At 39.3% G+C, this 13589-nt stretch overlaps 1 protein-coding gene across 1 annotated transcript; it reads right to left on the reverse strand.

The window, feature by feature from the left end:
• Positions 1-6838: 6838 nt before the first annotated feature.
• Positions 6839-8729, reverse strand: sdhaf3 (succinate dehydrogenase complex assembly factor 3). Its single transcript, XM_026156273.2, has 2 exons — positions 8394-8729; positions 6839-7614 (listed from the first exon to the last, which is right to left on the reverse strand). The coding sequence occupies exons 1-2, from the start codon at positions 8568-8570 to the stop codon at positions 7420-7422; spliced, it is 372 nt and encodes a 123-aa protein (XP_026012058.2). The 5' UTR covers positions 8571-8729; the 3' UTR covers positions 6839-7419.
• Positions 8730-13589: the final 4860 nt, after the last annotated feature.

Raw genomic sequence — 13589 nt, forward strand, 5'->3', positions numbered from 1 at the left:
ACAAATGGCGAAATGAAAAGCCGAACAACAACAATGCTGTTTCTTTAGAGAGTCTTAGCTTACGTGTGTGTTTATTTCATATTTTCAGTTGTTTCCCTCCACGGCTAAATAAAGCTCTCTAAACCAGTTTCAGTTATGTACTGATGACCACAACAATGGACGTAATGGGCTTCTTACAAAGAAAAAACTCAGGTAGAAGGTTTTTTATATATTATGCTTTGTATGTTGTTCAGTATATCTCTATGCAAAACAAGAGGAATTTCAACACACAGCAGTATATTCACAGTTTAAACCAGATATTTACACTTTATGGAAAAAAACACTGTTAAACATGAATTTAGAGTAAACTTGTTTTGTTTTGGATAAATAAATATTGAAATATCTTTTGAATTAATTAAATGTCAGAATAAAGAGAGACAGAGCTGTCAATTTTTTTTATCTCTTTCATCAAATTTAGGAGTACATATACACTAAGTTTATTGTTAATTAATAAGAAAACTCCAGACGATTCCATTCTGAGCTGAAGAAGCTTCTGATAGGTTAGTAGAGTCCATGTGAGTAAATTGGTGGCACAGCTGTGGATGCATATAAGGCAAAACACAGAGCCTGTTTCTTTGACATGGGAAAATCCAGAGATATCAACCAAAACACCTGGAAAAGAATTGTGGAGCTCCATAAGTGTGGCTCAGTTTGAATACAATTTGGTGCCATTTGCAATTAAGAAATACAGAAAGTTTCTCTCTTTACTCTTAAAGTTAACAAATATGTTTTTATATTTATCAATCTAAAAAAATAAACATTTAGTCTGATTTGATGTTACAATTAAAAAAGTGTTTTTGTTTTTATCTGAAGAGTAATAAATATCTGGTTTCAACTGTATATTTGATGATGTTGGTGTTTGGCTTGATTGTCAGAACAAAGAGGGAGAGAGAGGAGCAGAGAGAGAGAGAGGAGAATGAGGACAGAACAGAGATGAACAAGAGCAGGTGAGACACACATGTTAGTCAAATGGTTGTTTGCCAAAACTCATCAGAACATGTATCTATTACCTAGTGCAGAGCTTCCCAAAATGTGGGGCCCGCCCCCTAGGGGGGGTGCAGAGCCATTGCGGGGGGGGGGGGCGCAGAGCCATTGCGGGGGGGGCGGTATGAAAAGGGGGGGGACCACCTGGACACTGCTAGCACGGGGCGCCCACACAAACGCAAAGCAGGAGATGAAGCATCGCTGAATATGTTTCCAAACCAACTTCATTCTAAGCCAAAGACTAGAAAATATGGTGAAGCAAATCTTCCCTCTGGCTTCACCTGCACAAGTGCCGAGGTAGGTCTCCCTGCAGGATTGGTTTTCCCTGCGTCGGGAGCAGCGCTGGGCTGCTGGCTGTTTAAATCACGGACAAACAGGATCCCACATCCTTGATTTTTAGTTCACAAATACTTGTTGTAATGACTAACGACTCCTGACATGTTGGAGATGTTAGCTCTTTATACAGTAAAGTTACAGCGGGATACAAATAACATCAGGCTGATCCTGCCACGATTTGTTCCCTCGGTTCAAATCACAGACAAACAGGATCCCACAGCTGTTTATGTTTTTAAACCCATTTTGCACAGAGAGGCATTTTTTGAAAAATGTATTGATAGTAATGTTGAATATTATTCCACAGGAAAAAAACAACTACATGTAAAATAATCACACCGTGACGCCTCTGCCTTTGTAAATGGAGGGACAGTAACTGTGTGTTTATATTTAAGTGTTTAAAAACTGAAGATAGTCAGGTTAACAGTATTTTGTCTCTATCTGCCATTCTGCAATTCATCTCATGTAAACAATAACGTGGCCACAGCGTGACGTGAAAAAAGGAACATACCTTTGACATTGTGTGACGAACTCTGTATTCCTCGTCCACACGTAAACGCAAAAAACGGCGTTTTTAAAAAATCTCAGTTTTCGGTGATTTGAAACGCTGTTTACGTGGACGAAAGGTCCAAATGCATAGAAACAGCTGCATTTTCAAAAATACCCGTGTAGGTGCGGATATAGCGTAACAGAGTTAGTAGTTTATTTTATTACTACCTGTAATTTATTGCAGTTTACTTGTATTTGCTTAATTGTTTACTAAATGTTTGAGGTGTGAAATAAACCGCAATGAAGCAAAATATGTGTGTGTGTGGTTGGAGGATGTGCTTGTGCGTGCGCGTGCGCGTGCGCGTGCGGGGGGGCAACATTTTTCTTGTAAAACAAAGGGGGGCCTAGCAAAAAAAGTTTGGTAACCACTGACCTAGTATATCTTTTTAGATGCCATTTGTTACTTTTCAAATTCTATATTTATTAAGTTATGCTGGCTTGTTTGCACAACAAGGCTAAATAATTATATAAACGTTTCTCAATCTAAATATTGTACTTTGGTAGAATTAAAAAATAAGTGTAGTGGTAAATGGTAAATGGTCTGTATTTGTATAGCGCTTTACTTAGTCCCTAAGGACCCCAAAGTGCTTTACACTACATTCAGTCATTCACACACTGGTGATGGCAGCTACATTGTAGCCACAGCTGCCCTGGGGCGCACTGACAGAGGCAAGTGCAGGTCTATGATGAATTTTAGTGCCACTATCATCTAGTTCTGATTGTGGTTCTGTTTTGGTTAAGTCCTAAATAGTCCTGATTTTGAACTGTTGTAGTCCTGTTTTAATTCCGGATCAGTTCTGGGTCTGGTTGAATCGGGGTTTAGTCCCTATGTCTTGATACAGCCTTGACTTTGTTCTGCCTTGCTGCTTAATTAAAAAACTAGTTTAAGGTGTCCTGCATATGTGATATATATTTTTTCCTATATGAAGTCATTCTTTTTTTAAACAAAGCTCAAAACACAGCCTAATAAATCTTTCAGTCATTTCAAAAGCATCCGCTTTAAGAGCTGTGCTTAGAGAGTGCTTTGTAGTGAATCAGAAGAGTCAGAAGCCATTGAGCGAGAGCCGGCTCCTCACTTAATTTCCTTTCGCTGCTCAGCTCTCAGTGGCTCAGCTATGCTCCAATCCCTCCATATTGTGGCCAATCACATGCGAGGATATAGGATAATATCAGTATGTGAAAAACAGAGAGGGTGAGAGACGCAACAGTCAGGTGGAGAGTGCGTCTGTCCTCTCAGTAAGTGAGTGAGACAGTAGACAGCGGTGAGGAGGGCTGTGCGAAAGCAAAAACACATGAATATGCCTGAGACCCGTAAATGAAGCAGCATCTGGCTGCAGTTTAAAGACTTTTTGTCTCTGTCCTGGTTTCGTCTCGACTTGGTCTCGGTCTTGGTCTCGGTTTAGGCGGTCTTCACTACAAGCCTACACTGTACTTATTTTCTATAATTCTGACCCATCCAGCAATGAGCTGGTTCGCTCCTCTAGATTCAGTCATTTCAACATTCTACTTGAAGAACAAGACACCCATGAGTAAAACTGGCAACTATACAAAAAACAAAAACACAAAGAGTACTTGAACTCCACATTTTTTATTCTTTGGCAAATCAACTGCAGTACATACTCAAATGGATCCATCTTCCCCCATCATATATTACTTGGTCAGACATACAACAAAAGCCTCGTGGAAACATTTTCTGGAATATCTAATATTTAACTTAAATCAGTTTTCCATCATTATTATTATTAATCACTCCTGTTCTTCCTTCTTGGCTTGTTACCAATGTCATTATTGTTGTTGCTGGTTGTTATTATAATCCTTAACACAATCCAATATTTGAATTATTAATTTTTACTACAAACAGCTATGCTAAAAGAAAAGACGATGATAGTGGCAATGACAGCTTAACATTATTGCCATTTTTTTGTGTTGCTTACATATTCCATTTAGTGTTGTTGTATTATTATATATTGTCATATTGTGTCACACACACAATAGCTGATTAATTAGAATAAAGATTCTATTCAACACTGAACACAGGTAATCACAGAGGATTGATCCCTGTAAGAGAGGAGAAGCGTATTACTCCGCTGAATTTGAACAGGTAAGTCAGGAGGATATTTTTTTAAGGAGTAAACATGGCAGATTTTCTTACTTTTGAAATTTTAAGAGCAGTGATTCTGGAAGCATGCATCCAGGTGAATGTTTGGTGGAGAGGTGAAGTGAGAAGCCAAGATGTCCTATCCTTGTTCTTTTCAGAGTCCGGAGGATTCAGGAGGGCAGGTGTAGCTGAGATATAATGTACTGAGTGAGTCACAGTGAACTTTCTCAAACTTTACTATTTAAATAGAATTTTTTTAATACTAAGGGTCCACATGTCACTGTTGTTTCCAGTGGGACACTGCTGTTAAGCATGTTGCATGTGTGGGGGTTCCCAGCCAGATTGCATGGACTCCACACTGGTAAGGCACATTCTCTGTAGCTCCTTACATTTGGTGTATTTTACTTTACTAAGTATTAGTTCTTAAGGCTAAAGGTCCCCAAAGTGCTTTTGATTACTTTGAATGAGAAAAACAGCATTCAAAACTGCCATCATTGTATCATGGACAACCCCTCCCACCCCATGCATGCCTCCATGATGGACTATCAGAGCAAACGCAGCAAAAGACTCATTGCCCCGAAATGCAGAACTGACCACCACAGGAAATCCTTCGTACGGGTGGCATTAAGACTGTACAGCTCTTCCTCACTCTGTAGCGGATTTTCCTGAGGATTAATACCAAAGTTATTCTGTTCCCATAACTATTTATTTTTCAGGATATAGTCATATAGTTACTTCGTTAGAGTTATTTGATATTATATTTTGCACTATCCTACGGTATATTACTGTATACTACTAATATATTCTTATTGTATATATTGTATATCTTATTCCTCTGTCTCTCTTGCTGCATTCAGCACGTGTATGATAAAAGAATTTCCCTTGGGATAAAGTTCTTATGTTATCTTATGAAGAGAGGCCTACTGCTGTGTGTGTGTCGGCTGATTTTGCTGCTGCATTTTGTCTTTTAGGTATGTGTAAAGATCCAAGTCACATATAGATTTTGTTTTATGTGTATAACGAGTTCGTTCTACGGCTGCATGATAAATAGTATTTAACATTTAGAGAAAGTTCTCATAGCCATCTCCCAGGCGTAATATTATGTAGAGCTTCTTTCAATACTACTGACATTTATTTAGACTCTTCTTGTCTTCAATTGATCTTTCTGAATTAGCAATTACTTCTTCTAAACCAAATGTGTCAAACTCAAGGCCTGCAGGCCACATTTATTTTTAGTATTTAGTATTTATTTATTTATTGTCATTGTCAAGAACAATGAAATTGCGTTTGGGGCTTCCATACAACCCAAAAAAAAGAAGAAAATAATAAATACCCCTTAAAACCCAAGTGTACATATTTAACCCAGTGTGACTCCAATGCAATAAGACAATCCTTAGCAATAATGTTCGTAGAAATTCAGACAAAGACCTGAGAAACATGACAAAATACAACAATGCAACCCATACATTTATATCCGACCTAAAGTGTGTAACTGAGTTTGACACACCTGCCCCAAACCATCACTGTGTCCTTTAGACTCCATTCCTGCAAGACTGCACAAAGAAGTCCTGCCATTAACAAATGTTTCAATCTTAAATATGATCAACCTATCTTTATTAATAGGCTATGTACCACAGGTCTTCAAGCTGGCAGCAGTTAAAGCATTACTTAAAAGGCCATCAGTTAACCATTAGCTAATTATAGGCCAATCTCCAACCTTCCTTTCATATCAAACATCCTTGAAAGAGTAGTTGTCAAACAGCTAACAGATCATCTGCAGAGGCTTATTTGAAGAGTTTCAGTCAGGTTTCAGAGCTCATCACAGCACAGAAACAGCTTTAGTGAAGGTTACAAATGATCTTCTTATGGCCTCTGACAGTGGACTCATCTCTGTGCTTGTCCTGCTAGACCTCAGTGCAGCGTTCGATACTGTCGACCATAATATCCTATTAGAGCGATTAGAACATGCTGTAGGTATTACAGGTACTGCACTGCAGTGGTTTGTATCATATCTATCTAATAGATTTGTTCATGTAAATGGAGTCTTCTTCACACACTAATGTTAATTATAGAGTTCCACAGGGTTCAGTGCTAGGACCAATTCTGTTTACATAATAAATGTTTTCCTTAGGCAGCATCATCAGAAGCCATAGAATTACATTTCGTGCTATGCAGGTGACACCTAACTTTATCTATTCATGAAGCCAGATAAAATACACCAATTAGTTAAAATGCAGGAAAGACCTGGATGGCCTCTAATTTTTTGCTTCAAAATTCAGATAAAACTGAGGTTATTGTACTCTGCCATAAAAATGTTACAAATATAACATCTAACCAGATGCTTACTCTGAATGGCATTGGCTTGGCTTCCAGTAACGCTGTGAGGAAACTTGGAGTAAAAACTCATCTCACAGCCCATTGTTCGCCAGTGGTGATACTTTCAGTAATTGTGCAAAGGTATGTTTTATAAAGCTGTGGAAACCTGCAGCCAGCTGAGACTAAAGAATTCACTTGGATAAGTGAGGAAACATTTCTCCCACTGAAAACATCCAGATGAACAGAATCAACTTTTTGGGATTAAAAAGTACGCTTGTCTTGACTGCTTGGCTGTCTCAGTCCACATCCTTGGGTTGCTTTTTCTGTGCTGTGTCACAGATGTTCAAAATATTTAAGAGATAAACAAGAAAACTGCTTAGTTTCTATTAGAGCTACCAATTTAGATAAACACAAACCTAGTGCAACTAAATTAATAGTGCTACAGCAAATGTAGTAATATTTACATAGCATTTTTCTAGTCTTACTAAGCACTCAAAGAATTCGATCCTACAAGCCACATTTTCATATTCACACAAATAGACTTTAATACATCACTTTACTCTATGCCTTTTAGCACTTGTGAAAAATCTAACATTCACACTCACGACTCTGATGAACTGGGAAGAATTTAGGATTCAGTACTTTGCCCAAGGACAATTGAGGACCAAAACACTGACCCCCCCAATGAGTAGATGACCCTACTCTAAACATGCTGGAGCACATTTACGTGGCAGACATTAAGAGCTGTCTAGAGATTTTAAAGGGCAGAAAATGCTGAAGAAATGCAGGGCAAAATGCAAACGGTCACTGGACAGCTGTACTGTGATACGGCTGGATGTGGAGTGACCATTATGCTTACATTACTAGCGTGCTAATGTACTTCAGGAGGAGCATGACATCACTTTTATTTGCACCAAAAAAGGGTCACACAAAGCAACACAGAATTAGTACACAGCATTTTAACGTAATCAAATATTCTTAAAAGACTCCTTAGAGCACCACCCTTTACCTAAAGCACTCACGAGTTTAAATTCATCATAGTCATATGTTGTTTGTTTTTGTCTTCTTTCTGTCCAAGCACTGCTCTCTGGCCTGCAGCTTCACTTCCTGTCCTCTTGTATGTCAAACTGTCTTTTGGATTTGGTGGATTCCACCATGAGTTCATACAGTTGGCTGATCTGTTCATCCTGGAAATCATTGAGCTTTTTCTGTGACAAGTGGTCTCCAAACTTTACTGAGTTGTATCTTTCCCCAGCTGACTCCAGAACCTGAGTCTGCAGAGTGTTCTTGTAGTTCTGCAAGGGAGATTGGGGATGAAGGAAACAAACATCAGGTTTGAGCATTTAGCATCTGCTCTCCCACACACTTATTAAACATTGTGGCTGCTAGATTTCATTTATTGCCATGAAATGAAATATATGCATTAACATGAATGGAAAAAATCTTTATTGGGAATAATTATATTCAAATGATCTGAAATCCTGTCTTCCTTTTTGAATCAGTGAGAAACGTTTCATATATTTTTTATTGTTTCTTTGGATTAGGGCCTAATTTAAATCACACTAAATAACTACTAATCATCAAATCATTGCTAAAACAGCATCCAGTGGTGTAGGAAAATGAGGAAAAGCAGTAATATTAGTCAAATGACATGTATTTAAATGTTCTTGAGCAGTAACGGATATTCATGATGCACTTTTTGCTATGCTTGAGATCCTTGAGCTCAAGGTCACAGGTCATAAGTCACCAGAGGTCGAGAGGAGATCACCCAGAGTAAGTGAAATAGTTATAGCACCTTCTGGTAACTTTTTTTTTTTTTAATACACGTAGAATACTGTGAGAAGACAAATTATTTCATATTTTGTCATTTTCTGTCTCTATTTTCAACAATGCGTTAACATAAGGATGATAATTTATTCTATTTGCAAATATAACCAAATGTCTATTGGACTATGAAGTAAAATGGTGAAAATCTGCAGATAAAGAAGACAGTCGGCACCTGTACCGTAATATCTGAAATATAGTGCAACAAAAGTCTAGCCGCGGCTGGCTTGACCGCCGTGACCCGCCTTACCTCCCACTCTGTCATGAAGCTCTTGACCTCCTTGGGTCCTGCACTCTTATGTCTTCTAAACTCGTCCTTCACATATTGGTCACCAAGGGCTCGGAGCTCTATGGGCAGGAAGCGGTGCAGGACCAAAATTCTCTTGTAAAGTGAACGGACTCTGGAGACGTGAGCGCACACCGCCATCAAGTGCACAGAAACCGTATCTAACACGGCAGGGTTAAAGAAATAAAGGAAAACGGCGACAGACAGGACACAGTACCAGACCACAACATTCCCAAGTACAATTACTCAACTGAAGTCCGGAAATTGGTCTTCTTCGTCTAGTCAACAAAGTAGATGACTGGCGCATTTTCGCCCCCTCCTGGGTGCAGTAGACTATTTCAGCCGAAAAACCTTTTTATTGGAAAGTATTTTCATCTCTTAACTTTTAAAAATTACTTCATCAAAATGAAAACTTCATGTTTGATTATGAACGAGAGAAGCAAGCAAGATCAGCAGCCAGTGTGGCTGATTCTTTGTTGCATCATGAAAAGTCTGCTATGAGAAAACTCTTATCATCTTTCTGTAATTTGAGGATTTTTTTGTTTGTTTGTGTGCGTTTCTTTATAGGCAGTCCAAATAGACATTATTCATTCTCATTTGATCAAGTCCCAGAAACTACTTTCTTGTTGTTATTTCAGTTTTGGGCATTTAAGCTTTTATGTCTACAAACATCTATGACATGTAGTTTAGGTCCCATCTTCAATTTACAAAATATGTCTCTCTTTGAATTCCTGGCTAGAGATACAAAAGACATGATCATTTTTCAGTTTCCTCCAAATGACTCTCATTAAAATCACTGTAGTCACTGTTTAGCTTTTCTATCAGCCTCTTCAATCCACTGCAGTTCTTGATAGAGATTAAAAAAAAAAAAAAAGTTGAATATCAGTTGACAGCTGGATTTGAAGGAACTTAGCCTCAAAGACCTGGAAATTCACTTGATTGCGATACATTTAGAGGAGTTAGAGTTTTCACTGAGTAAATATCATCAGATTGTCCTCAGTGTCTCTATTATCAAACCAAAGGCTTTAGAAAGGTAAAAATCTTCCTCACAACTGTAAATCTCTCATATAACTGAAATTTGGGGACACATGCACACATACTCTACTGCTAAGTTTTTATTGAAAATTATGCACTTTAATGTCTCATTGCACTCTGAAATGAAAAGCATAAGCAATAAGCAATTTGAGTTCAAAAAAGAAGTAATGTAATTTATAGACCAAAATATATTCTGAACTTTTGACTCATCAAAGTAGCCACTTCTTGCAGATATAACAACTGAACACACACGTGGCATTATTTCTACAATAGAAAGTTCTTCCCAAATCTGTTGCAAAGTTCCCATAAATGTGGACCTTGTAGTTTGCTTTGCTTTCACTCTGAAACTGTAAATAAAAGTCGCCACTTTCAGGGATTTAAATAAAGCTGTCAGACCAGAATATGGATCACAAGTCCCCAAAATTCATAGTTTCTCTTCATATCTTAATTTTTCCTCCATGGATAGATGAAAAGAACATTACTTTAGGGTAGGGTAGTGCGTCGGGTATGTGTCTGAAACCTATGAATAATTATACAATGCACACTAGTATTCTGAGTCTTTAATTGAGCAAATCAGACTTAGCCCTTAGCGAATACACAATACTAGGAATAACATGATTTATGGGTTTGAAGTTCAACTAAATAAAAAAAAACATAATTTGCAGTTACGTAATATTCTGAAGATGTCACTTGGATGAGTGACGAAATGTTTCTCCCACTGAAAACGTCCAGATGAACAGAATCAACCTTTGGGATTTACTGGATGATCGATCATGCATCAAGACATTAAGACTTTTACATTTGCTTGATACAAATTGAATGCAACTTAATCATTTTACATTTTATTAACTTTGAACTCAAGAGACTTCTAGTACAACACTTAATCAATATGAACACTGTAAGTATGATTTAAAAAATTAGTAAAAACACTTCTTATGATGCAGTTAAATCAGCCCAGTTTTGGACCATGTATAGCACCACTATTTTATCTAATTCAAATCTTCTATTTATATGTTACACAATTTAAAACAGCAATAACCTTAAACCAAGAGTCATATTTAATTATTTTGAAACTAAGTTTAAGTTTCCCATAACTCTGTATTTGATACGATCAGTATAAAAAGTATTTATTGTTAAGTTACAAGTAAAGTCTCAAACAACACATTTACTGCGACACATCTCATGTCAACGACCCCTCCCTCCCAACTTTAATAGCACACTGTCATACTCATCCAGTACACTTTATACACTCACACTCACCAACAGACCCACTCAAGATATCACTTTCAACAATGAGTGACGTGGGGGGGGGTGTCTTCCTGCATCCCTGTTTCATACACCCTGCCCGGGACGAAGGTCCACTGGTGGTTTGGGTGCTGCTGGACGCTGGCTGGTTATTTGAGCACTTAGTGCCCTGTTCTCAGGTTGTGCCAGGGCGGCTGGCTCTGGTTGGCTCCTTGTTATCTCTCTCACACAATTTGGCCGTGGGTGCCCTCCCTCATTTTCCTGCTGGGATTAGATGTGCAGTTGTTGCTGAGATGTACTGTTATGTTTTCAGTAGTCCTGGGGGCTGCGGATGACCCGGATCTCCTGGATCTGTCTGCCTCTGGCTCCTGGGGAGCATTATTGCAGCTTCCCATGATCATTTCCAGAAAAGGAAAAAACAAAAAACAAGAAAAAAAGAATGACAATCAAGCTGCATTAATACACTGTTGCCAAAACAATATTGCAAATTTAATACAAACAAACAATAATTCCATCCATCCATTTTCTTCCACTTATCTGTAGCCAGGTCACAAGGAGAGCAGCCTAAGCAAAGAATCCAGACCCCCTGTCCCCAGCCACCTGCTCCACTTTACCCAGGGGAACTCCAGTTTGTCCTGGGTCTCTGGGGCCTCCTCCCGGTGGAACATGCCTGGAAAACCTCACCTGGGAGGTGCCCACCCCAACTGGCTCTTTTTGACGTGGACGTGCAGCAGCTCTACTCTGAGCCAGCCAGAAGCCACCCACCCCCAGGTGAAGGAACATTTCTGCTGCTTGTATCCGCAGTCTTGTTCTTTCGATGACTACCCAAAGCATATGCCCATAGGTCTGGGTAGGGACGTAGATTAACAGGTATGGAGGTGCAAAACATTGTCCATTCTGACTCAATGTCCTAAGCCTCCCTCACTCCCTCCCTGTTGAACTTCTTTCGGAGGTGGGAGTTGAAGATTTCCTGAACTGGGGCCTCTGCTAGGCATTCCCAGCACCCTCACAATACATTTGGGTGTGCCATGTCTGTCCAGCATCCTCCCCCCCCACCTGACCCAAAAGCGTGTGAACAGAAAGCAGCTGCCAGTTTTAAACAAAAACATTAATAACACAACAGCAGCAGTGATGATGACTCTGGCAGTTTAACATGGAGCTGGAGTCTGTTTACACGCAGCAAAGAGGAGGAGCCGTTGCAGAGATGTGAGCTCAGGCTGAGTGGAAGAAAAACGTGTTTCTAGCATTCTTCCTGTGATCACCATTTAAACCTTTCAACCACATTTTAACCAATTTTCACTTGATTGTCAAAACTACAAAAATCTGAATCGCTGTCCAAATACTTACGGGTTTGAGTTTGGGTGTCATACTTGACAGTACTCTCTCATTTCAGTCTCACATCAATTACATAATCCTTTCTGCATACTATCACTTACGTAACATTAACCGACTTCGTCCCTTCCTTACTCCCCATGCTGCTGCCATCCTCATCCATAGTCTTATTACTTCCCAGATCGATTATTGCAACTCCCTCTTATTTGGTCTCCCCAGTAAGTCCTTCCATAAAATTCAACTTCTTCAGAATTCTGCAGCTCGGGTCATAACTCGTACTCCCTTAAGAGACCATATTATCCCATTTCTTCAATAGCTTCACTGGTTGCCCATAGAAGCAAGGATAAACTTTAAAATCTTACATCTCATATGTAAGTGCATCCATAACTTTACCCCTCATCTCTGTGATCTGCTTCATATCACCACTGTTTCCTGCTCTCACAGATCTTCGTCTGTCACTCATCTTGTTGTTCCTTCTGCTCGTGTCATCACTGTGGGGAACAGAGCTTTCCGTCACTCTGCTCCTCGGCTCTGAAACTCACTTCCTTCAGTCTTAAGAAATATATATTTATATATATAAATATATACCCTGAAGCTCCCAGGTCTCTGGTACAGGACCTGAGCTTGAAGGATTGACCGCCCACAGGGGTGAGCGGGGAGATATATATATATATATATGTACACTCTTATAGAAATATAGATAGAAATATAGATTTCCTTTTTAAGTCACAGCTCAAAACCTACCTGTTTAAACTGGCCTACTTGCTTTAATACTGATCTTACTTGCTGTCAAATCGGGGCTGATGGCACGATATGGCAGCCTCGCTTCTGTCAGTCTGCCCCAGGGCAGCTGTGGCTACGACTGTGGTTTGCCTTCACCAGTGTGTGAATGTGAGTGAATGAATAGTGGAATTGTAAAGCGCTTTGAGGGCCTCGAAAAGCACTATAAATGCAATCCATTATTATTAGAACTGTTCAGAGAACAGTTGTTCTGGAACCAAACAACCAATATGTGTTCATATTACAGGTCTTCACTTTAGCTTCTATGCTCCCATCATTTGTTGCACCCAAAAAATATTTTTCAACATAACAGAACCCGTTATTTTTAGGTACTTTTGGCCCATGCCTCTGTAACACTTCTCTGTTCAGGGTAAATTCTCTGATTATACTGTCCTCTGCTGCCAAGTACGCTCATAACAGAAGTGTTTACTGTTTTTGGCTGCTGTTGGGGGGGGGGGGGGGGGGGGGGGGGGAGTGTAGAAAGAAGGCAAAAAAATTTTTATTTATCCTAGCCTAGCTTTGGAAATTTGTTACAACAGTAATTTTAGTAATAAGGAATGTAGAGCAATACAGAACTTTGCTAAAACTGAGACTAAATGTATCGCAGCAGCAAAACATTTAAAATGGCTATTCCACTCCTTTCCAATACAATTACCTCGACGCAATTTCTTTTCCTGTTAGCAACTGGGTTTGTTAAGCCCAGGGGTCGGCAACCTGCGGCTCCTTAGTCCTTATACTGCGGTTCCGCGTGGTTTGGGAAAATAAATT

The sequence above is a fragment of the Astatotilapia calliptera genome, chromosome 22 (assembly GCF_964374335.1).
Source record: "Astatotilapia calliptera chromosome 22, fAstCal68.1, whole genome shotgun sequence".
Lineage (NCBI taxonomy): Eukaryota > Metazoa > Chordata > Actinopteri > Cichliformes > Cichlidae > Astatotilapia > Astatotilapia calliptera.

Excerpts from the sequence above, each read along its gene's own strand:
- sdhaf3 (XM_026156273.2), bottom strand. The coding sequence starts at position 8,570 with ATGGCGGTGTGCGCTCACGTCTCCAGAGTCCGTTCACTTTACAAGAGA. Across the intron at positions 7,615-8,393 it reads GCTTCATGACAGAGTGGGAG|AACTACAAGAACACTCTGCA; the intron begins GTAAGGCGGGTC and ends TCTCCCTTGCAG.